The sequence below is a fragment of the Thermobia domestica genome, chromosome 8, assembly GCF_964235325.1.
Source record: "Thermobia domestica chromosome 8, izTheDome1.hap1.1, whole genome shotgun sequence".
Classification (NCBI taxonomy): domain Eukaryota; kingdom Metazoa; phylum Arthropoda; class Insecta; order Zygentoma; family Lepismatidae; genus Thermobia; species Thermobia domestica.
Genome location: NC_137461.1, coordinates 242,340,760 through 242,367,200, shown reverse-complemented (window position 1 = coordinate 242,367,200; position 26,441 = coordinate 242,340,760). Strand labels below are relative to the sequence as shown.

Genomic DNA, 26,441 nt, shown 5'->3' with positions numbered 1-26,441 from the left:
CTTACCTCATAATCGGGCAGCGCAACGTGCGATCTAGTATTTCTTCACATCGCATATCAAGACTTCCTTCGCCACGGAATGATACGCGTATTTCACTGACAACACAGGAAACGACTCGTAAAGACTGACCAAAACAAAGATGTGACAGAGTGATAGAAAAGAGGCATTAGTGTATGTTCATAAGTACACAGTAAATGAAAATACCGATTTATTGGTGCATCAATGCATACTGTTTACCACTTTTACAAGAAATGGTCTAACATAAAAGCTTTGTCAGAAATGTTGTCGCCACTAGGTCCAAACCCACAGAGATCGCCTCCTTATTTCATACATGATCAAAGATGACAACTTTCATATTCGACAAAAACTGCTGCAATCTGTGAATACAGGTTCACTACTACCATATGAGTGACTGCGATGCATAAAGTTGCACATTTGCAATGGTTTCAAGAACCCACACACTTTAACTGAACAATATTAGAGACATGTAGTGTGGTCCAACGAGTCACAATTTTGTTGGCATTCCAATGATACAAAACGTTCAGTATACCAGAAGTCCAATAAAATATTTCTCCTGCTTTATTAGGGAAGGGACATGAAAACTGGAGCTCCATTCACTGTCTATTGTATTAATTTGTATGTGTTCTAAAACACACAGGTGCATGATAACTGGTTTAATGATATTTTCTCGTCTAAGAGCTACTTTAAAAATTGATTGAGATGAAGAAATACCTAATAGGGCATAAGGATTGTAGTGAAATGTGCTAATGAGTAATGAGAATACACAGATAGCTAGTGAAAAAGACAGCAGAGTCAGGCAGTTTTAAGCCATCTGGTGGAAGCGTAGAGTTTTAAAGATCACAGTAAAAGTTCAGAGGACTTTCGTAATAATGAAAGAGTAGTGCTTAATTATTATGGATGTCCTTGGTTCGAAGGAAGTGACAGCATTTGTTCTGGAATCTTCGAAAAATGTATCTCAAACGAAATCATCAAGATGGTATAGTTTGTGATGAAATGTAGTCTTGTTGTGAAGTTCGAAAGTGCAATTTGAAAGCCTAATACGAAAGGCTAGGTAAAGCGTACAAGATTCCAGTAATTTTAGCACTCGGTTAAAATTTAGAAACGGAGATGCCCCTTGGGTGCCCATACATGAAAACTGGTCTGAGGAAGGCGGTATGTAATCTTAAATCCTAAGCAATGTCCACTAATTAGCTTAAGCAAGTTAAGGCGATCTTTTTTTCTTAGTGGGATGACAGTTTGCAAATGTAGTGTATCAAGCATTATGTTGGTGTGTGTTATGGTGACCCCCAAATACACAACTTCCTTCATTGGATAAACATATGCCACTCATCAATGTTTAATTCCTTAGGGTTTTTCTGTTCTCAAGACAGCTTCCCAGGTGAAATAAAACTTATCTGGAGTTAAGTTTCAGTGGAAACAAATGCCAACCATGTACATTGTACAAGGTTGTTAATGCTGGAACAAAGAGATTTATTAATCTGCTGAATGTTGTGGACAATATTTAACAAGACAGTACTTTATGTTTACTGGAAATAGTTCTCCAGTAGTCATAGTACAACGTGATGTAAATAAACAGCGACGTCGCAAGTAATAACGTCAATTGCAATGGCCCCAGACGATTATGCACATTTTATTGAAGCAATCCAAGAACAATATCAACTAAAATACTATACAATATACTTACTTTACTCTCAAAAATTGTGCATCTTTCAACCCAATATGGTTAGTATCAAGGAATGTCATGTTCAATGAAATAGGTCCACCTCCGAGCGTTACAGCCATCTTTGGTATAAACAAAGGGTCTATAGGTGGCACATTGAACTCCGGAATGCCTAGACAAAAGAAAAATCTAATTATTTGTTAACATCATTTGCCAGACGAAAGGATAATTATCGTAAAGAAAGTATAATATCCACTAAAGAGAAGAACAGCTCAGAACTCACTAACGTAGTACCTTGAAAATAATTTCGGAAGAGTTCTTGTCTTCAAATAATAGAAGAAAGTTTATACATCTGTCGTTCTTAAAAATTACAGTACAACCAAATTATACCAGGCCCAGTTATATTATACAAACAATGTCATAATTTCGGTAGGTGTTGTTCACATGAGGGTAGGCCCGTAGCCAGCCCAAAAATTTAGGGGGGGCGGTAGAAGCTAGGGGGGATCCGACCCAATCATATTATACTTCATCACCATATTATAGTTCATTTGCAAGTCTACCGTGAAATTTTATGGGGGCCAGCCAAAGTTTAGGGGGAGCCGTGGATACGGGCCTGCATGAGGGTAGTTTAGACTAGGTTAGTTTATGTTAGAGTATCTAAATGTAGAAGTCGAGCATATTTTTTTTAAGAAAAATGTAGAATTCGCTTATTTCTATTAATATTAGGTTCGTTTAGGTCAGTTTGGTTTAGGTTAGATTTGGTTAGGTCATGTTAGGCCTAAATACTTGCATCATCCATTTCTCTCGTAAATTTTGTATTTTTTACGTACTTCTGGACCCCTTCTGCTAAACATTTAGCATTTCTTTTGCTGAAATTTTAATGCTATCCCTGGTTTCGATCCAAGTATCCACAACACTCCGAATCTTCTAAAACCAAGAATCTATTCGAAACTTTAATCTGGTATTCCCGTCTTACGTGACTTCTATGTAATTTCTTTAAATTAAATCTCTCCGTTTTCAGTCATCGAATTCAACGACAATCTCTCTCTTATTATCACTGATGCTAATGTCACAGTCAACCCTCCTAAACGACCGAACATATCTTATGCTACACAGTGCTCTACTATATAGGCCCTACTAAAATGTGGTCAATTTGATTATGTGTTTTTCCGTCTGGTGAGTTCGAAGTATATTTATGAACGTCGTGATGTGAGATAATCGCATAAACTTATATAGAGTTGGTGTTAATTTTTCAATTACTATATATATATATATATATATATATATATATATATATATATATATATATATATATATATATATATATATATATATATATAATAATTATCAAAGTAATAAAATTACCACATTCAATGACTATAGAATAATATAGAATTACGATATATTATATTCTATATTACGACATACTATATGATGGTTTTGTATTTCGTCAAAAATCAGGTTCGTTAGTTTGCTACTCTAAACTTATAGGAAAAACTTTGTTTAGTATAGAAACTTGTATTCCTGATTTAAAAAAAAAATACCAATGTACTTTCTATTTTAAGAGTACATTGCAAATGGTACTCTTGGATGGCAAATGGTCGAAATCCCAAATTGAGATTTTCTAGGAGGGAAATTTGAAGTTCAACACCTAATAAACAATTTATATTTCTGTAATGTTAGGATTAGACCCTAATAGTTCATGTTCTTATCATTTACTGTTTACAAAAATCTTTTTTAAAAAGTACGCACGTATAGAAGTCAATGAGGGCCGTGGACCGTTAGTCCATTATATTATTATTATTATTATTATTATTATTATTATTATTATTATTATTATTATTATTATTATTATTATTATTATTATCCTGATCAATGGGAAACGGTTGTTGTTGTTTCTATTCCTTAAATTGTGGATACATATCTAACTGACTATAGATCAATTTCTGTTCAGTATCACACCTAAAGTTTTTGATAAATTGATAGATAATTACGAGAAGCATACTGAAAGTCGTGAGCAACATGTTTTCACAACCGTAATCTTTAGTTGTACGTAAGTGAAAGCAAGTGTCTTATCTCAATCTACAGAACTCTCATTCTTTCTTTCCAAACGTTGACGCTGTTTGTTGCTACCACGTGACCACAGGCAGGATTTCCAAAATGGTGGGCAGCGATGTTTCGTTTCGACAGCGTACTGTGATTGAATTCCTTGTTAAAGAGGACTAATCTGCTTCTGAAATTTACCGCAGACTACAGCGTGACTACGGATTGCCAGCAGTGTTAGGAGGTGGGTGAAGCATTTTAAAGATGGAAACACGAGTATCGAAGATGAGCCTCCCAGCGGGCGCATCGAACTGCTTCCACGGAACGCAACAAGGCGAGGGGACCTGATTAGGGGAGATAGGCGTATCACTGTGAATGAAATCGCTGCAAAACTTGGTGGTGGACATAGTGCGGTGCAAGAAATGATTCACAGCTTAGGTCATGGGAAGGTTTGTGCTAGTTGGGTCCCACGTTTATTAACCGAGGACCACAAACGTATGAGACTAACCATTGCCCAAACCCTTCTTCAGAGATTTCGACATGAAGGTGATGACTACTTTTTGATGAGTATTGTGACTGGAGGTGAAAGCTGGTTCCATAATTATGAACCTGAAAGAAAATGACAGAGTATGGAATGGCACTACTTGAATTCGCCACCGAAGGAAAAAGCGAAAACATTGCAATCGGCAGGAAAAGTTATGGGGAGCGTCTTCTGCGATGCACAGGGTTGCATTCTGGTTGACTTTCTTGAGCCTCGACGAACCATAAATTCTGCCCGCTACATCCAGACACTTTTGAAATTCCGTTGTGCCTTGCATGATAAACATCTTGGAAAGAAGATCATCCTTTAACAGGATAATATGCGTTCGCATACTGTACGTGTCACTATGGAGCAGATCAGAGATTTGGGTGGGAAAAACTCCCACATCCTCCATATAGCTTGACATGGCACCCTCCGACTACCATCTTTTCGGTTTTGTGAAGGAACAGATGCTAGGCCATCGCTACAAAACACTGGAAGATATTCGGCAAGCAGTGTGTAAGTGTCTACGGGCAGCTGGAACAGAATTCTATCGCAAGGGTATTCTCAAACTTGCAGAACGATGGGGAAAACGTGTGTAAAAGAACGGAGACTATGTGGAAAAGTGAAAGGAAGGATTGTAGATTGAGATTATATATTTGGTTTCACTTACAAATAAAGATTACTTTTGTGAAAAAATGTTGCTCGCGACTTTCAGAATGCCCCTCGTATTTGTACAATCATGTTTATCCTACAATTACTATGTATCAACATGGTTTATGAAAGAAAGATCAGCCACAACGAACTTGACATATTTTATGGTTGATGTTCTTCCTATTCTTAAGAGTAATGGGCAGACTGATATAATCTACTTTGATTTTTCTAAAGCCTTTGATAAGCTGCTGTATGACATTTTAATGTAGGGTCTATAAATTGAAATCCTATGATCTTTCTATTTGATTCATTGCTTGATTAGCATCATATTTTTCTCAGAGAGTTTTTTGCTAGATATAAAGGTAGTTATTCTGATGTATATAACATTTACTCCGGTGTTCCACAAGGACCAAACCTGGGACCACTTCTGTTCTTTATGTTTATTAATGATATAATTGAAAACCTAGATTGTAAGTGTTTCATGTATGCAGTTGACCTGAAAATCTAAAACTATTGTAAATTTAGATGATTTTTGGTGGTACAAAACAATGTTAATAAAATACTACATTGATCTAAAAACAATGCATTACTTTTAAATTCTAAGAAAACTTATTCACTGTTTTTACGAACAAAACAAATCCAATCTACTTTATTTATAACATAAATGAGTCTCCAGTCAGAACTATAGATGCTATTAGAGATTTAGGCATTTTTTATGACAGTAAATTACTTTTTGAACAACGTGTGGAGAATATACAACTGTAACTTCTAACAATACGAAAATTCTAAAGCGAGAAGGAATCTTCGCATTCTGAAATGGACGTCCAAAGACTTCTATTCTGTCAAAACCTGCCTTGTTTTCTATTATTCTAATGTCAGAAGTCATCTCGAATCTTGCTCAAATATGTGGAACAGAAGTACACATTCTATATCAAATACCTTCGAGATGGCTCAAAATATTTTTCTTGCCTGGCTACGTTGGAAAGTCAAGTGTTATAAAGGTAGGTATTTAAACAAAGTTAGATTATTTTTGGGTATGTTGAAGTTATCTGAAAAAAGGATTATCGTTGATGTTAAAATGTTGCACTCAATTGTTCATGGTAATTGGAATTTATTGTCAATGGTAACTCTACATGCAACCAGCTGTCATACAAGAAACCCCAAAATTCTTAGACCCATTCACTGATTCAATGATGTACTCATGTATAAAACTGTGTCAGTGGCCAATGATCTTGCTAATATTATTACTATTTTTGAACATAATTTCAGTGTTATTCAAAGACATTTTGTATGCTCACTTTATAAGCAGCTGAAATTATTACCTTCTTTCATATAAGTGTATGATCTGTTTTATATATGATTTCTGTATTTTTTATGTGCATGTCTTAATTGTATTCTATTTTACATTCTGCTCATTGTCATCACTTATATGTTTTTATTTCTACTTAATGGAAATTGTAATTGGACAAATAAGTCTGTAATGCCCAGTATGCAATAACATTATTATTATTATTATTATTATTATTATTATTATTATTATTATTATTATTATTATTATTATTATTATTATTATTATTATTATTATTATTATTATTATTATGGATTTACTCCATTTGGCATCTGAGCGATCTAGATGACTCTCCTACTTATCCTTAGGAGTACCAACATAAAAAAATAAAATGAGATATATCTAAGCCGTTCCTTACATACTTCAATTGTACACCTTTAAATATTCCTTAATTAAGTATTTTAAATATTGTAATTGCTCTTTAAAAATGGTATGGTTGTATGGTTGAGAAATTGTTTTAAATAATACTACTGTACAAAATTACCTTTAGCTAAATGTGGCAGAGCTATCTCCGCGTTCTTCCTTATACATTCCGCAAGATTTGGATCACTTCTTTTGCATGGAGTGATGTAATCAGCTGAAAGCAGAAAGTAGATAGAATTTTATATCATTAGAGTAAGTAGCTTGAAAATATAAAGGTATCTAATAAGTAATCCAGTTATTTATATAATATAGAAAGAAACATTGAATTGTGGTGACAATACGAATACATTTACACATAAGCCTGCTATGATTATCAGCGTTAGAAGCATTGGCGTTACTACTTCGAGTATGTCACTATTAGGAGAATTCAAAAGACATACATGCTCTTAATATCAGTACAACGTTACATATGCAGTACATAAATAAGTAAATAAATCACAGTTAGAAGCATGTGCATCAGTATTTGGAGTATATGTGTCATCACTGTGAGAATACAAACGACACATACACTCTTAATATCAGTACACCGCTACATACACAGTACACAAAATAAATAAATAAATTACTGTTAGCAATATGTGCGTCACTGTCTCTAGTAGTGTCACCATTAGGAGAACACAAACTATACACAATCTCCTAATATCAGTACAACGTTGCATACAAAAAACATAAATAAACAAATCATCGTTAGCAGCATGCGCATCAGTATTTTGAGTACATGTGTCACCATTAAGAGAATACAAACGATGCACATACTCCTAATATCAGTATATTAGTCCGTTACGTAAACAGTACTCCAATAAATAAATAAATAAATAAATAAATAAATAAAATGTTCCAGCAGACTAAAAGATTTCCTATCAATTAATATTGGCGATAAATGACATACTTTTTAGCGCCAAAAACAATAGTTTTTCGTAATTTTCTCATAAAGTAAGCATCAGAATTTTTCGCAAAGATATATCGTTTTATTCAGCTCTAAGTGGTACCTCAGTTCGTAGAGTAAATGATATATCTTTGCATAATATTATCGATGAACATAAATTAAATTCATAGCGACCAACTGTGAGCAATATCGTCTTAATAGGTTGCACGGTTATCGTATAGCTTCGGTTTCCTTTTTCATTTTCCCCAAAACTATGTATGAGGATTTACATATCGTCGGTCCAATGCCAAAACCGCGAATGTGCAAATTTTGCTATTTTCACCTAAGTGCAGTTTTATGTTATTTGGATCTCACAAATTCCAATATCAATGTCCAATTTGTGAAATATGAGTATATTAGAAGTTATCGTCAATTCCTAAAGCATGTACTTAAGTATATATACTGATTTTTCGGGGTAATTTGAATAATAAAATGCTTATAACTCAAAATCAAATTCAGCACATTCGCGGTTTTGGCATTGGATCGACGAATATCCATATTATTGATTGATTAATTGTCACAGTTTATTGAGTATGTCAATAGCCAGGATATCTGTTAACGTCATGATGAGACCAGTTATCTACGCAAGTTGCATGTTAAAAATTTAAATTTAAAAAATCTGTTTGAAAAGGGGATAATCTCATTAAAGTTTTTTAAAAGTTAAAGAGAAGAAATAGAAAAAGAGCTATGAAAATTAAGACAATGGTCATGAAAAAGGATAAAAGGAATAAATAATATAATATAAAATGTACATATAACTAGAAATAATTTAGAAAGTAACAAACACGTTACAAGGAAAATCTAGAAAAAAAAACAGACTACGTTAACCACTTTCTGCATGATTTTTTACTTTTAGCGAAAAAAATAATCAGTATTGAAAATCCTCATATGGGAACTTAAAAAATTAATTAAAACTTGAATTTTAGATTTTTCACTTAATTCCGACGAGAAATAAGTAAGTGTCATATATGACACACTTACAACTCACAAAGAACATGCCAAATGACACCAAAATCTCTTAATCATACACGTCAATATTTCACACAGCAGACAAAACAGTCATTTGGTGCCTTTGATAAATCATAAAAAAAAAGCTAAAGTGAAAAAAGGGTATGTGCCATATATGGCACGGCACGCGGTAAGGGGTTAACTATTCTAATCTCTCAAAGTAAAATGAGATTTATTGAAGCCTTCATTTAAGACCACATTATCCCACAAAGTCTCATTAAATTTAGACAGTATTAATTATTTCTGATATAAGATTATTCTGGACACTCTTCAAGAATGTGCGTAACATTCAGAGGGACGACACAATCTGCATAGTGCATAATATGAACAGTCTGTGCCGCGTATTAGATAAGAATACAAGATATGAGATTGTCCGATGCACAGTCGAATCAGGATAATTGTCAACTCTAGTCAACTAGTGCGCGATGACGTCTGCCAATTGTTCGAAATAGATTTCAGAGAGTATAACTTCTTTTCACTTGCCTGGTTCTTTCCACTTGCCAGTTCTATTTGCCAGTGAAAACCACATCTGTCGGACAAAACAACTACGGAGATCCGACCACTGGAAAAAGTGCTCCAATGCAACAGCTGCCAATGTCGCATTCTTGAATACTGAGCAGGGACTTTCGTTTCTAAAAAAAAACCGATGTGTCCCGGCAACCAGAAGAAAACAACCACGCTGTTCTGTTGCTGTAGCTAATGGCATCTCTCAAGATTGTCTTGCGGTAAGAGATCTCCCTTAAAGATATCCCGTATGTTTGTATAGTGAAGCTTCGTGATTCAGGGCAGATAAACACGTGAAGGAGTGAAAACTGAACTCCGTGATCAACATCAAGCTTAACTACTGTTATTTCAGGAGTGAATATTAAGCATAGGCCATGCAGACTGATCACGCTTAGAATTAACGCGATAGCGATTGGTCGCTATACGAAGATCTGCACCATTACACTCCTGTAGCAAAACTAACAGCAATCACATTACTCAATGTGCTGGTGTGCCCACCATTGCAATCGGCGAAGAGGACTGAGAATGCAGGTACAAACGTGTATTTGATATTCACTTTTCACGAATTCCAGAAGAATATACAAACTAAAAGTATGAATCAATTGAATACCAACCAATTCATCCGACTTCGTACTTTTTTACGAGCTCCGTCTATGACAAGTTGATCAACTATCTCGGATTTGATCTTCTCTTCAGTGACGTTTACGAGATCCCAACATGAAACCACTCCCGAATGACATTCAGTAGACCGTGAGATTCTACTGATACGGGAACCGGTCCAATGCTACCCAATTGAAGTAGCTTCTCAACTACCTTTCACACTAACAAAGTGCCATTACGTAGTTTCTAATATCTTTATATCTTTCAGCTTATCTGGTTGTGTAGGTGATAATTTTGTTTATAGCAAAAGAGACAGGACATTGATAATTCTTGAACAGTTGGATTTAACACTCGCTCAATCAACATTCTTTTCTTTAATTACAAGATAAGAATGGTGTTAACTGTCTTTTTTCACATTATCTTCAGTAGATTGATCTTCGGTCTCGTTCAGGTAAGATGTTTGGCTTTTTTCTAGAGAGTGAGTTCGGATCCGAAGTTAAAAATCTATTTGAACATAAAATGCGTTTACTTTTAAATCATAATGGAAAATAGTGAATAGTAACCACAACACTATACCACATAGAAGATGAACAAACGCCAGTCTCTTTGCAATCCGTTTGCCAAGTACCCAATCGGATGGTCAGCGTGGGGCTAAGGTGCTCAATGGGGATGTGAGGTGCACCAAACCACCATTCCCGCTACCAGAACAAAAATAAAAACGAGAAAATATCAGATTTTAAAAATATGAACGAAAAGCAAGAACAAAGAAAATTGAGTGACATAGTATATGTGTTTGTTTCGTTGCTTCTATACGTATATATAAACATAACACAGACCTCATTCACAAGTCAGGACATAATCATGCATATTCGCTTCAAAAAAGAGGAATATTTCCACTGACTATTCTCCTCCAAGACTCCCACTAACCAGAGATGGCATGGGTCAATGAAAGCTTGACCCACCACACAACATGATCTATGACCCACTGGACCCAAGACACGCCATGACCCACTCTGACTCACCATCCACCAAAACCCATCGTCATCAACTCTGACCCATGATTCACGTACTGCTCTCCACTGACTAAAGAAATTACACTTATAATAAAACAAGGCTGTGAAATTATCATTAATCGGAGTTTGAATTTCTACGATCAATCGCTCAAGCGCGTAGGAGACCAGGTTCGATTCTCGGAGGGAGCTCATGTGGTTCTGATTCCACGTTAATCAGTAGGTCCCGTCTCATATAGCCTCGCAGCTGAAATGGACCTTAACCTCAAAATCGAACTCAACACATATCTCATCTCTGGATATTTTCCCTACTTTTCACTATTAATTTTAGAATTTGAAGCCACAATAGTAGCAAAAATTCTATGTATACAATATTTTGTAGTCGTTATATGGAAACATAGCTTACATTTCGATACAGGTTAGATAACGGTATTCATAATAAAATATTACTCAGTGAAGTTTGATGCAAATGACGCATACATGTGAAAGTTCATGATTATGAAATTTGTATTTTAAAAAATAAGAATTTTATAAATATTATTTTATCTTTTACTACAATCTGATGTTCTAATTGTGGTTAGTTACTAAAATTATAAAGTCTAAAACTGTATTCTTATATAAGTAACTCATATTAGAAGTAATTCCTACAAGAACTACCTCATAGAAGTTATTTCGTATCAATGTAAGGAGAATCAAACATCAAATAATCATACAGTATGAATGGACAACGAATCAGGAATTTTTATTTGGATTTCATTTCACGAACTTCCAACACCATTACACACACCTGGAGCATCTGTCTACGTAGAAATTAATGTGAAGCAATATACTTTGTGGTATTTTTTCCTTTTGTATGGGAATTATAGCAAGCTAATGCTTAATTTAGCATGATACGGGTATTAACACTTTCAGCCCCATGTGTATCTTTTTGATACACAGTGAGGGTTTACTGATGGACCACGTGTATCAAATAGATACACATGGGCTGACAGTGTTCATAGCAAACTGTAGCCTGGTCCCGGGATGAAATTTACTCAAACAGGGTTGGGGCTGAGAGTGTTAAGAGGGATCCAACAGTAATGAGTAAATGGAAAGACTTGGCTCCAAGTAAAAATAAAGAAATATACATAATATTGAAGTGTTTTAACTTAAAACAGTGTGAAATGGTAATGAAACATAATGTTTCTACTAAAATATAGAAAAAAATACACACACAAAAAAGAGGCTAGAAATAAATCAGAAACGCCTACAAAGTGACACAATTACAAAGATCTAAGGAGGAGAACATCTTAAAACATGAAAGAATATCCATCAAGTTCAAATTGTCTGGGATTGATGCCCTCGAGGCTTTTGTTAATAGCAATACTTTCTTTATTTACGTCACACATTGTTGATCGCTAGGAAATTAACTACGATCATATAAATATGCCGTCGTTTTGTTCAAATCTTTCGCTAAAGAATTTGTTTCCATAATATTTAAAGGCATATCAAGATGTGAAGTAGAAATGATGAAAAATATTTCTCGTTAACTGAATGTTTGCTTCAAATGGCTTCTTCTTCTTTTTCTTCTCTCTCTCTCATATATATGTAAAAGTGAAAACTATATATATATATATATATATATATATATATATATATATATATATATATATATATATATATATATATGTATAGAGAGAGAGAGAGAGGGTTAAGTTTTTACTTTTGGTTTTAATTTCCATTTTACTTTTTCGTTCTGAACAAAAAAGAACTCATGCCTTATAATAACTAGCAGAAATGCCCGTTCCTTGGATAGGTAAAGTAGATTTTGAAAAATATTTAAATCCTCATTGAAACTGTAATGGTAAAAACTCATAAGATAATCTATTTTAGGGATTGCTATATTTTGTATCTCTCTATTCCCTTTAAACAAAATGGCATGACAAAATTCTAGCCTGACACGGAAGGGTCCCACAAGTTGTCTCTAAAATCATCATGAGAAATGAACATGGGCAAAATTTAAGGTGCTATGGACCAGAAGGATAGGAGTTAGGGGGATTCAAAATTTGAATATCCAAAGAATTATATCATTGAATTATGTAAGTTTAAAGTAAATATCTTGAAAACCATTAAAGCAATCAAAACAAAAGTTACACAATATAATGAGAAAAAAAATACCCTATCGAAAACCATAAACAGTGTTGCCATAGGTGAAGCAGTGTTGCCAACTCAGCATAAAAATATTTTATTATCAATAACATCATATGCACGTTTGCACAGATTTAAAATGCACTATTATCACTAAACATAATAATGAAGCGTAGTGGTACAGTGTTGCACGCTATTGGTGCTACATGTCTTAAAAATGTACAATGCAGAAGTCTAATAAAATAATGCATTAGAAAAAAGTGAGAATTTTGCAATATACTTCTGTAGCCCTGATGAATAAGTAGATAACTCGCGAAAACAAAATGATACACGCGAGGAAAGAAACACATGTTTTCTAATTCTGTAGACTGGTTCTCCATGTTATCAATATTTGGAAGAGTACTTTCTTGGTTTGTGTCTTTCGAGTTAAGTAACATATTCTTTTACTTTCTCTCCTACATATCATATGATTATATTTGTACACCGTAATATTGCCATATTTACATTGGAAATATAATTATCTGTGTTATGCATTTGAACGTAATTCATAGTATGAGACTCAGATCCCTTTATTACCATCTGTTGCCAGGTATGAGACTTCTCCATTGTGTATTTTCAGCACAAGTAGCTCCAATAGTGTACAACACTGTACCACTACACTTCACTGTTATGTTTAGTGACAATAGTGCATTTTAAATCTGTGCATACTTGTATATGGTGCTATTTGTAATAAAATATATTTGTGCTGAGTTGACAACACTGTTTATAGTTTTCGATAGGGTATTTGGTTCTCATTATATTGTGCAACTTTTGTTTTGATTGCTTGCACGGTTTTCAAGATTTTTACTTTAAACGTACATAATTCTATTCTATAATTCCTTGGATATTTAAATTTTGAATCCCCCTAACTCCTATCCTTCTGGTCCATACCACCTTAAATTTTGCTCATGTTCATTTCTCATTATGCTCTATCAGATGTGCTATGTGGTAATCAGATTTTAACGACAACTTGTGGGACCCTCCCGTGTGAGATACATTTCAAAATGCACTTCAAACGGTTCATCATTTTTCTATGTTGGAATAAAAGACAGATAACGTCATGTCAATATCATTAAAAAAGTCGTTCATTTTCAACATTTTACAATTACCGATGGAGTGAACTTGGATTTCTGCAGTGTTGCCATTCAGGCAGCATCGGCAGTGTCAGTATTCATCTCAGAGGTCACGAAAACTAGGTATTGAACGAAAATTCGTTGGGTTTTGATTAGTTTTCCATGACACTCCCTTCCCAGTTTGCTGCAAGCGCTAAGAGTGTTTTAGCCAACAGTATTTTCTTACAGATTGTAGATTATATATGTAAGAAATGTAGCAGAAAGTGTTCTAAACATTTCAGAGTAGTGCTTTAATAGATATACAGCATATATCCATTTTTGTATATTGATATGTATATAAAAATACATGCAATTTAAAAAATAAATTTCTATGTGGTATAAAATATTTGATACGGTAGCTCCAATGTGTCAATTGTTTCATTATAAGTATTTGAGAGACTTTTAAGTAATATTTTCCTTACCTTCATTTCGTAATTTGTTTGAGTCGTAGTTTAGCATCTATTTTCAGTAGCGGTAACATGCAAGATGTGGGATACATCTCAACGTAAGGCCAAAACCATGTAAGCTCGCGTTAGGATGCTAAACAGGATCTCCCAGTTAGTAGGCGCGTTTACTAACATGTACGAAGGGGCGCGCGGTGGCCCAGTGGTAGAGCGTTCACCTCCGGTGCTTGGGGTCCCTGGTTCGATCCCAGTGGACTTTGTGGTGGATAAACACAGTGCTCGTGGGTTTTCTCGGGGTTCTCCCGTTTCCTCCCACTTTGTTCATTCCACCATTTCACTCATCTCTCATCATCACCGTCTCCTCTAGCCTAACCGGCATAACCGTAGGACGTAAAGCTTAAAAAAAAGCTAACATGTACGAAGGATTCTCAGAGCTGAAGTAATAAATGAAAGTTGGCTTTATGGTATTATGGTATTAAAGGTTTAGACTGACTAGTGCAAGCTAAAACACAGTGGATCGAGTAGCATTACGTGGCTCTTTTGTGGTCGTGTAGCTTAAGTGTTCATTTTCTATACACGTAATCTCTACTTCAACCTTGAATGCAGTGTTCACTCAGTAAAGTAATGGTATGGAATGTTACATCACTGGAACCTACAGGAGTATTTTAGTTTGTTGAGCACATCATGAGGAAAAAAACGATTCAAACATGTATTGGATACTTGTCTAACTCCTCATATTAAGGAATGGTATCCAGAAGAAGATGGATTTTTTATCAAGGATAAGGTACTGTACCATACTTACAAATTTATTGTACGTAAATCAACAGCATGGAGTGAAAGTATAGAATTGGCCAGGGAAGAGTCCAGACCTCAACCCAATAGAAAGGGAGAGAGGTATGGGGAACAACAGAGTCAGCAGTCTCCTTTGCATTAATATTTCCTAACTGAAAAAGTATCTACAAAAATTTTGCCAACAAGATTTTAAATATTTCAAAGATGGTGTCATGGAGCACCCAAAGGATGTCAAGACATTTCTAATTTGTTATTGAGGCAAAAGATGATGCAACAAAGTATTACCCACTCCACGTGATGTAAAAGAATAAGTATGCTGGATACGCTGAATACAAATATTTAAAATACGTTATAAAATTGAAAATACTAGAAGCAAACAAATAAAATCATAAATTACAACCATATTTGGAAATTCCTTATTGTCCACCCACTGTACAATTAATTCTTTTTTAAAAAATAACATAAAATATATATAAGGGAAATATTCAACAAATTGGTAATTTACCATAGGTATTTGAAGCTGCACAAATTATGACGAATATATTGTCTAAACATTGCTGGATTTTTATACTTTATATGAAGATTTGCAACGAAATAACAACTTTCACTTAGAAACAAATACACAAACGAATGTGATATATCGACTGTATTAACAAATTGAGCTACGGAACTCTATATTATATAATACGTTTCAGTAATATAGGCGACTAGATCGAATGTTTGTATGTTGCCTTCAGTGTATACTGTTTCATAGTTTCTACAGAAGAAGTAAGTTTTACATATTGTTAATCGATGGAAGAGTGGCTACCTTTTTTAACCAAATTCAAGAGAAAGAGAGATTCTCAGTTTCACCTGTAAGCAGGGGTAAAAGTGAGAGGGGACGCAGGCGAACGTCGTTCCCCCAATTCCAAAAAAATAACTATAGCGTCACCCCACTTTCTAAAGAAATTACAATAGCAAAAGATAGGCACTGGGAATGGCGTGACGTCAGGCGTTACTCTACCTCTTCAGATCCACTTTTCCCTTGCCTGTAAACAGGGGCGGATCCAGGACGGACTTCTGGGGGGGCAGTGGATTTTAGTACTTCTACTTAGAGTTACTTTTAAGAGCTGCAAACTCTGGGATGGGTTTTATGTATATGTAAAATAAGAAAAAAAATTCCTCTTCTGGGGGGGGGGCGATCAGAGTGATCGCCCCCTCCCTGGATCCTCCTCTACCTGTAAGTATTTATTTGTAGGAATATTCGCAATTGTATTGAGTAACATTCGTCATATTTCGAGGCAGTTTTCATAAAAAAATATGTAATTTCGAAGAAAGGTTAATACGTATAAATTGATAAAAAATGTTTTGTTTTTAATCAAAAAATTCTTGCAATCCTAATAAGAAAAACTTGTTCTAAAATATGCTGCATCCAGTAATTCAACAATTAAAGGCGGGTAGCGTAATACCAAATGGTTGACAACATTTTTGAAGCCAGCTTTCTCCAAAATGTTTAATACTGTTTGGTGATGGACGTTTAGCTCATTGGCGATGGTCATTGGTCTCCCACAATTGTTCCCAAAACATATTTTTTTTTCTGTGATTGGTCGCCCATTGCAAGGAGCATTTAGAACATCGTCATTTTAAAGATGAAAGCGAACGAATCATCTTTTGTCTATTGTTTTTGATAACGAATCTTGCCCATAAACTGTACTCATATGTTTACAGGTTTGCGCTACTTTTGCGACTTTTTCGAAAGAAAATTGTAAAACACAGTTCTGTTTTGTGGAAGGTTCAATAATTTTTCACGTCGCAATATGTTACGTCGGCTTCTAAGAATTCCAATATTTCTTACGCACCTACGACCACCAACTGTCAGCTGATAAATGATGTTAGGCCGCACCCGCTACTACTCGTTTATCTTGATATGATTTTCACAAATGTAGTAAATTATTTCGAAAGAATGTACGTACTCATTATTAATAATAATTTAAAAATCAAGAATTTTGATAACTAATTATTACGGTACTTATTTGTTCATTCGTGTTTTGTTGTCAGATTTGACGAAACTACTTGAGTAACGAAAAACGGGAAAATAATATCTAGATTACTGGCGCAAATCCCGAGGGGAATAGAGGAACATGTCCCCTCCAATCTTGGAACGGGGGGACTGTCCCCCTCAATAATCATATTTTAAATGTGTTTTTTGGGGGGAAATGTGATGATTTGTGTCCGATTGCCACAAAGGAAAGTGAGATGAAATTGATGTTCCCCCAGAATAAGCCTAAAATCTACCCGCCTCCCAATGTTAAAAACAACTCTGCTCCTTGATCCTCCACAGGACTGTTTTCCAACTTCACAAATATTTTGAGCATCGCTTAACAACAACAACAACAACAACAAAAAAAAAAAAAAAAAAAAAAGAAAAGTAAAGGTCTTACTGTTCACCCCCCGCCCAAGTTGAAAACATATTTGCGCCGCTAATCTAGATGTAATTAAGAAGAAAATCATATCATACATTTTGTACATAAATTTACAAAACGAAACGAGAAAAAGGGTTACGTGACTCGAGACAACACGAGAAAGAATTCTTCACGAATCGAGACGAGAAGAAATCTTTAAGTTTTACATGGCACGATTATGGCGACTAGGCTAAACGAGACGGCGATGATGAGAATAAATGGAATGAAGAAAGTGGGAGCAAACGGCAAAACCCAGAGAAAACCCCATACACGGTGATTACCACAATAAAGTTCAATTAGCGCAAGCTAGAATCGAACCAAAGACCCCATACACCAGCGGCCATGCTCTATTACTGATCCACTGCGGAAAGACGAGACATTCTACATTCTACAAAATTTTACTTGACGAGACAAGAAATCCTTATTTATGGCTTCGTGCTCAGCAGCTCGTATGACTATGAGTCACTACTTGAAGAACAGTTGTAAGTTCTTATAGTATAGGAAGTCCACTGAAGTCACACGACGTAGAACAGATCTCACTTATTCGCTTTTAAATAATTATTCATTCTTATTCAACTATCTCCTTTAATTAATACATCTTGTTTTTTTCTTAAAGAACATTTTGATTTAAATTATATGGAGCAAACTACTTTTTTTTTTTTTTACTCAATGCAAAATAATTATCTTAGCTTGTTGTCCTTGTAATTTCTAGCGCTAAACGATAATTACGTATTTAAGTCAATGATACATGTTCAGTGTATTACTGGGTCATTGTGGCTTTCAATAAAAGTATTGCTTAATATAACATTTCCAAACATTTTGAACTTTATATTTTAGGGTTAATAATTTACTTATTTATGACGTTTAATAAAACACACACACACACACACACACACACACATATATATATATATATATATATATATATATATATATATATATATATATATATATATATATATATAGCCCTACGGCCGGATTTAGGGGGAGTGCAAAAGCGCACGTGCCCCCCCCCCCCCGCTTCGTTGTAAATATACACTACCTAAAATGAGAAGCTGGCAGTGAGTTTTGCAAAATCAATAGTTTAAGTCAATTTTCTGAAGGTTGAAGGAAAAGGATTCATCGAGAGCAGACACTTAGCATTTCAAGGGCACACTGAGAAGAAAAGGACTAGGATTTCTGTGTGGATACATCGTATTTACGAGGGTGCGCTCCTTAAGTAATGTAATTTCATGTATAAAAGTACAGCAGGTGGGAACACCATGCCAAGTCTGGAGTTCGGTGTCGAACTAGACTCGCTGTGATTGGATAATTTTATTCACATGATGGATTTCGTGTTAAAAACTATTACTCTCGTAAGGTAGGGAGTCACAGATTTAGAAAGAACCAAGAGGGGGCACTCGTAGGAAGGTAGTAACAACATTATATACGTAAGTTACCACCGTCGGAATGGGTATGGCGTTAATTCTAGATTTAAAATGGTGGTCCCACAATACAAAATTTTCGCTGGACGGTGGTGTAGATCGTACTAAGGATGAAACAACATTACTTAATGTGGTGACGCGCGTAACCTGGTAAAAACAGCATTTACATGCCGACTGGATTATGCATTTTTCTCAGTGCAATTCCTCATTCACATCACAGATGCCTAAAAGCATTTTAAAAAATCAAATTTAATTCAAATATACTGGCAGTTATTTGGTGCACCCCCTCAGAAAACCTTGGATCCGGCCCTGTATATATATAATAGTAAAGTTGGTTACCAAAAGAACGGGGAGGGGGGAACAGTGACTCAGTGGTAGAGCAGTTACCTATGATATGTGGGGTCCCTGGTTCGATCCCTGCCCAAGTATGTTTGTGGTGGACAATCTCGTGTCCGTTGGTTTTCTTGGGATACTCTCGTCTCCTCCCACATTCTCATTCCGCCAATATTTACATCATTATTCACTTGCCTTAATCATCCGTCTCCCTTAGCCTAAGAAGCACAATAATGGAACATTACACTGAAAGCTTTTTCACCAAAAGAACTATTGAAGTTTATAACTAAACTTGAGTGTTTTCATTTATGAGTCGGCAGTGATATGGGTTGTCCACAAGGCATAAGGAAGACAACGTATACAATAGAAATATACATTTTTTTTCTGAGACAACACATCAGTTGTCATTACGTTTTAGAGACGAGACGTAGGCAACCCTGCCGATGATACAGGGTGCTGTTACAAGTAAATACAGGTGTAACTACAGTGTGGTCGGGGAAAGCCAACTCCTCTTAAAACACCGTTAGTCTTCCGAAACCCATTAATTGGCTTGTAAGAGATTCATTACTGTATTTTACGAGCTATAAGACGCTACGGAATATAAGATGTACCTCATATTTTAAGCATTTTTTTAAAAAATACCGTATCATTTTTACGATTTTTATTATTATATGGCGGGACGGGAGGGAGACAGTGTTAGCAAGCTTGTGAATACCTGTAACTAATGTTCGTCGCATCGGTGCACTGCTGCTGCCAGTTGAATCCAATGTTGCCAGATAGAGAGAGGTTTCCTGCGGTATCGAATAACCTATATGGCCATTTTTAAGACTGGCGGGAATTTTAAATAAAACACTGGACATTTTTATATTTATTTCGAGTATAAAACGCACCTGAATTTGGAGGCAATTTTCCGGAGAACAAAGTGTGTCTTATAGTCCTTAAAATACGGTACATATTGATGTAAACAACAATGTGTTCCCTCAAAAAAAAAAAAGTAACTTCTAACAATCTGAAAATAAAACTTTTCTGTGATTAATGGGTAGAAAAATTTCTTATTTCAAAGAAATAAATAGGTAGAATTGCAGACATATGCTTTTGCACAAGTAAAGAAAACTTTGCTACGAGATCCTATGGCTGTTGTGCATGAATATTAAACTTTAGATTTAAACGATGTTATCACGGGCGCCTCTGGTGGGGGGATGAGGGGGACGCATCCCCCCAATATTTTGAAGTACAAAATATTCAATATTTTATTCTAATTTAATTTATTTACTAACGACAGAACAACATATAAATAATAATAATTATATTTATTTGGAATATAATATTCAGGCTGTGAAACGATTATAACATAGTCTTTGGTATACCTCAGGGTATCCGTGAAGGTAAGCAGAAATGGTATCGAAGATAATAAACAGGTTGGGCTAGGTAGTACTATTTAAATCACTTTCTTTGATGCCCTCCCCCTCCCCCAAATTTTACATGCCAAAGACGCCAGTGAGTGTTATTACACGCAATAGCTTTAACGTGATTGCAGAGTATAGATGTTCTCATTTCTATGTGTACAGTAGCTATTTTTTCTTATTTAAAGCTGTTGCAATATGTTGTATAGTAATTATGCTGAGTAAGATTAATGCCCTGGGATAACTCATTTGGAATCAATAGTGCAAAAGCTGACTACTGCACGGTCAAGTTGTAGCCGGCGGTAGTCCCAATTTTAAACATTTCATACAAAGAATTAGCTACACATCAAAGCGCAAGTTATACGAAATGCCTATCATTAGGCTAGTTGTAGCCTATACACACACACGCTAAATAAATAAATAAGGACGCGGCTATTACACTCATTAATACGTGTATATTGCTGATAACCTGAAGGACAGTCAAAAGAAAGGTAATATTTTTCTCTCTCTCTCTCTCCTTTTTTTTTTTTTTTTTTTTTTTTTTGTTAAGAAGCAGAAAGAGAAAAGTAACCAATCCTTACACCCGATTGGCACAGCATACATACTTCAAAGAACCATCAACCTTTACCTACCTCAACTAATTACGTATGTAGAATCCAACACAGTCTTATTATAACGTATGTTGAGCAATATATCCAAATTGTATTCATATACAATTTACCAGTACAAACCTAATTGTTTTGTGGCCGCCAGTTAGGCAGTTTTAAGATGTTTAACAACTTTCACTGTATATGTGTAGCTACCATACTCTTTATTTGGTAGGCTATTCTATTTGTATATATGTATATATACATGTCCTAAATCTTGTTTTAAGCTATTTGCGTTAGACAACCTCGTGACCGGTTTTTTTTTGTTTCTTTGTTTATGCGTGCGTATCAAAGAAAAAAAAAGAAAAAAAACTTAATTTATATTTTAAACAGTTTAATAGCTTAAGCTTATTCAGAGGATGACATAATATTTGCTTCTTCATCATTCATTTTTTTTTCTTTTTCGTTTTTTTTCTTTTTCGTTTTGAATTGAATGAAGGGCGCACGAGAGTTATATAATAAGTAGTTTCAATACCTTGCCATCTGCCTCAAGTCTTGCAAGTACACTGTTATTATTATTTATGTGGGAAAGTATCGAGAACAAGCTCTTAAGGTCAAGTACTCCTATGGAATGGCCGCTGTACGTCACTACGTACTTGGAAACAGTTGAACCGTTTGAAATTTAAAGCAATCTAGCATCAGTGACAACACCAAAGGAAGGACATGCGGGCTAGTCTCCTCCAGTGGCTTCATATTCCCTCGAGGCATGTTATATTGTATCATAAGTCAAGTAATAATAAAATTATCCCTTTGCGTATACATCAAATTAGTTAACTCTCGAAATAATTATCTAGCGCGCTTCATTTGTCCCCTCTTTGAGGCCACGGTGGTTCAGTGGTAGAGCGTTCACCTCTGGTGCATGGGTTCCTTGGTTCGATGTCAGCTTGCCCCAAGTGAACTTTGTGGTGGACAAACACCGTGTACGTGGATTTTTTCGGGATTTTCCCGTTTCCTCCCACTTTCTTTATCCCACCATTTCATTCATTTCCCATTGTCACCGTGTCCTTTAGCCTATCCCGCGTAAGTGGGACGTAAAACTTAAAGATTTCATATCCGTTTGCCGCCTCACCAAAAAACAACTAATGCTGGCGTTTTCACTGTTTAGCGCTGTCCTCGAGCCGGGCTTTTGATGTGCCGACTCAAATACATATCGTACTGGGGAAAAATGAGTTCATAATGTATGCCAAGAATCACTGGCGTCTCTGGCATGTACCCTTGGTGGGAACATCAAAGAAAGTTATTTAAATGGTACTACGTAGCCCAATCTGTTTATTAGCTTCGATTCCATTTGTTACTTTCCTGCTTACCTTCATGGACCCCTAAGGTATATCAAAAACTCTGTTATAATCGTTTCACAGCCTGAATATTATATTCCAAATAAGTGTAATTATTATTATTATTTATATATTATTCTGTGGTTAGCAAATAAATTAAATTAGAATAAAATATTGAATATTTTGTACTTCAAAATATTGGGGGGACGCGTCCCCCTCGTATCCCCGCCAGAGACGCACGTGCCAAGAATATATATCTCACTCCAGGTAGGGAGATGAAATTCGTTATGTAAATTTCTCATTAAAAGTAGGTGAACACATGGTTTACAAACCACCAATAATAACCAACTAACCAACAATTTCCTGCCAGAATAAACAGAAAGTATACAAACTGTTTCCAGTAAATTTAGAAAGTAAAAACTGGAGGGAGGCAGCCAGAACCTAGAATATGATGGGTATATCATGAGTTTACAATTTTGAATGGGTCCTGCAGAAGTCACCAACTTAACTCTCTCCTGATGGATATTATGGTTATATTCAAGGGCGCCCATGTTGTGGTTTCTAAGGGGGGGCGGCAGTACAAGCAACGTTTCAAATATAGTTTCAAATAATTAATGTAAACACTAGGTTTTCGTTATTCCCAAGTAAAATTTTTTCTCGGGGGGGGAGGGGCAAGCGCCCCATTCTGCCCCCACTGATGGGCGCCCTTGGTTATATTGGAGGTTGATATTGTGGACCTCAAGTATTGTTTTTCACATTGCATAACAGAAAAACTGTAACTGAAACTACATCTAATGTTTCAAAAAATTTTCAATAAAGAGTCTAGTTGATTTTAGTTTAGGGTCCCGTTCAGCAGCGAGGCTATATGAGACATGGACCTACGGATTAACGTGGAATCCGAACCACATGAGCTCCCGCCGGGGATCGAACCCGGGTCTCCCACGCCATTTTCAATAAAGAATAAAAGGCAAACTTTACTACAAACTTTAAAAAAATATTAAATAATAGTTTCAATTATTTTTTTTTTTTTGCTCAAAAAACTGGGGGTCTAGGGTTCCCGGCCCCGTGCTAGATCCGCCAAAGACTGTTTCGTACTCTGACACACAAACACTCTTGTAAATAAATAAATAAATAAATAAATAAACTAAAAAAGAAAATGAACACTCTCATACTTATATGGTTCGTTTACGCGTCTGTGACACCGGAGACCTAGATTCGACTCTTGCTAAGAGCTCATGTTGTTGGAATCCTATGTCAAACTGCAGGTTTAGGACTTACATAGCCTTGGTGTTAAACCGAATGCTATATGGGATGTAAACATCCAAATCAACCAACCAATAAAAAAGAAAATCATTAGAAAGGAAAGAAAAGAAAACGAAGAAATAGAAAAGGTTCCTGATAAATATGAAATGGTTTGAGATAAACGAGTTTGTATTAAATGAGTCTGAAACTGAATCTGTACTATTCTTTCACACCGAACCAACCACTAAAAGGGGAAAAGAATGTAGAACACTTCAAAATTTGTTTTCGGAAACATAATTTGTTAGAATGGTTTGAATGGTTAAAATGCGCATAAATGACAGATTATAATAATTAACTATGACAGACTTCTAGATATTTGTAATTGGATACTTCGACCTTCTGTGTCTTGCAATAAATTAATAAGGTGAAATATACCATAATTAAATAAACAATATGATATATTCCAATATTCTTCCAGATGAAAATTTAACTGTGCCCAGAATTTGATATTCAGAATAATTTCCACTTTCCACAATTTCTATCTTTCTACTGCAGATTTATTCTGAATCTCTTTCTGAAGTTTAATTAGGATTTTTCTTTCTAAGAATTGATATTTCTCTGTTATGGTCTTGAACTAAAGGTTTGAAGTCAACGACCTGAGATTTTCGCTCTTATGAGACTCTCTCTTGAAGATATCTTTTACAGTCAACAATGTTAGTGTGATATGGTAACAATCCAGTAGTTCTCATAGGTATATGAGGTGAGATGAGGGGGTTGGAAACTTCTTTCGGACTAATGTGGCGTAAAATCAGGTGAGAAGAGCAAGTTTACCTCAGAGCAGAATAAGTTTGCAGGGCAAAATTCGCATGAAGAATGAGTTAGGGTAAAGGTGAAGGGCTTCCCTAAAAGATACGGTCAAGTGAATTTAGAAATTAGGTGACGAATGAGGTAAATTGAAGCAAAATACATGAGAGATGAGATAATATGAAATCAGAAATTGCATGAGGGATGAGATAAAGTGAAGTCAGAAGTTGTGTGAGGGATGAGATAAAGTGAAGTCATAAGTTGTATGAGGGATTAGATAAACTGAAGTCAGTAGTTGTATGAAGGATGAGATAAAGTGAAGTCGTTGTATGAGGGATGAGATAAAGTGAAGTCGTTGTATGAGGGATGAGATAAAGTGAAGTCAGTAGTTGTATGAAGGATGAGATAAAGTGAAGTCAGAAGTTGTAAGAGGGATGAGATAAAGTGAAGTCAGTAGTTGTATGAAGGATGAGATAAAGTGAAGTCAGAAGTTGTATGAGGGATGAGATAAAATGAAGTCAGAAATTGTTTGAGGGATGAGATAAAGTGAAGTCAGAAGTTGCATGAGGGATGAGATAAAGTGAAGTCAGAAATTGTTTGAGGGATGAGATAAAGTGAAGTCAGAAGTTGCATGAGGGATGAAATAAAGTGAAGTCAGAAGTTGTATGAGGGGTGAGATAAAGTGAAGCGAGAGGTTGCATGAGGGATGAGATAAAGTGAAGTGAGAAGTTGCATGAGGGGTGAGATAAAGTGAAGTCAGAAGTTGTATGAGGGATGAAATAAAGTGAAGTCAGAATTTCTATGAGGGGTGAGATAAAGTGAAGTCAGAAGTTGTATGAGGGATGAGATCAAGTGAAGTCAGAAGTTCTATGAGGGATGAAATAAAGTGAAGTCAGAAGTTCCATGAGGAATGAGATAAAGTTAAGTCAGAAATTTCGTTATAGATGAGGTAAAATGAAGTCAGAAGTTCCATGAGGAATGAGATAAAGTTAAGTCAGAAATTTCGTTATAGATGAGGTAAAATGAAGTCAGAAGTTCCATGAGGAATGAGATAAAGTTAAGTCAGAAATTTCGTTATAGATGAGGTAAAATGAAATCAGTAGTTCCATGAGGAATGAGGTGATAGGTAAGCGTTTCTTCACGGAGTGAAGAGAGATGAAGTGTTAGGGATGAAAAAGAATTTACGTTTACCTGACAGTGAGAGGCAAGAACTTTCCAATCTGGATTATGTGAAGGTGATGGATCAAAGTTTGACTGAGTGGTAAGTAAGCTGAAGTTTGAACCTAGTATCTAGGAAGTATCTAGTATCCTTCAGTGAATTTTTAGCAATGCAATTACAATTAAGTAAAAATTAAAACCAACACTTCAATCACTTCACTAGTAAATATGCTGAGAAATGATATAAATATATAGTAAAACCACGATTATCCTCAGAATTGGATGGCAATGCACTGCAAATAGCAAAACTCGACGTCTAAATCACTGCACTTTTGTTAGAAATATTGTTTTTTTACAATGCAATTTATTTTTATGTTTTAGAACATACAGTACTTATTTTCATGCAGAGTGTCAGTCCACAGCGACTACTTGTGAAAAATAATTAAGCACGACTGAAGCAAGATTTAAAAAAACAAAAATATGGCACTCGCTGATAATCGAGGTTTTACTGTATTTGAATTGTTG

At 35.3% G+C, this 26,441-nt stretch overlaps 1 protein-coding gene across 1 annotated transcript in view; it reads right to left on the bottom strand.

Moving 5' to 3' along the window:
* The window catches only part of LOC145692524 (protein takeout-like), a 73,411-nt gene that overhangs the window by 27,166 nt on the left and 19,804 nt on the right, over positions 1-26,441 (bottom strand). Inside the window, exons 2-3 of the mRNA XM_081767831.1 lie at positions 6,731-6,823; positions 1,706-1,853 (exon numbers count right to left, since the gene is read on the bottom strand). Of these exons, the coding sequence (XP_081623957.1) occupies positions 1,706-1,853; positions 6,731-6,823 (241 nt within the window). The remainder of the gene's footprint in view (positions 1-1,705; positions 1,854-6,730; positions 6,824-26,441) is intronic.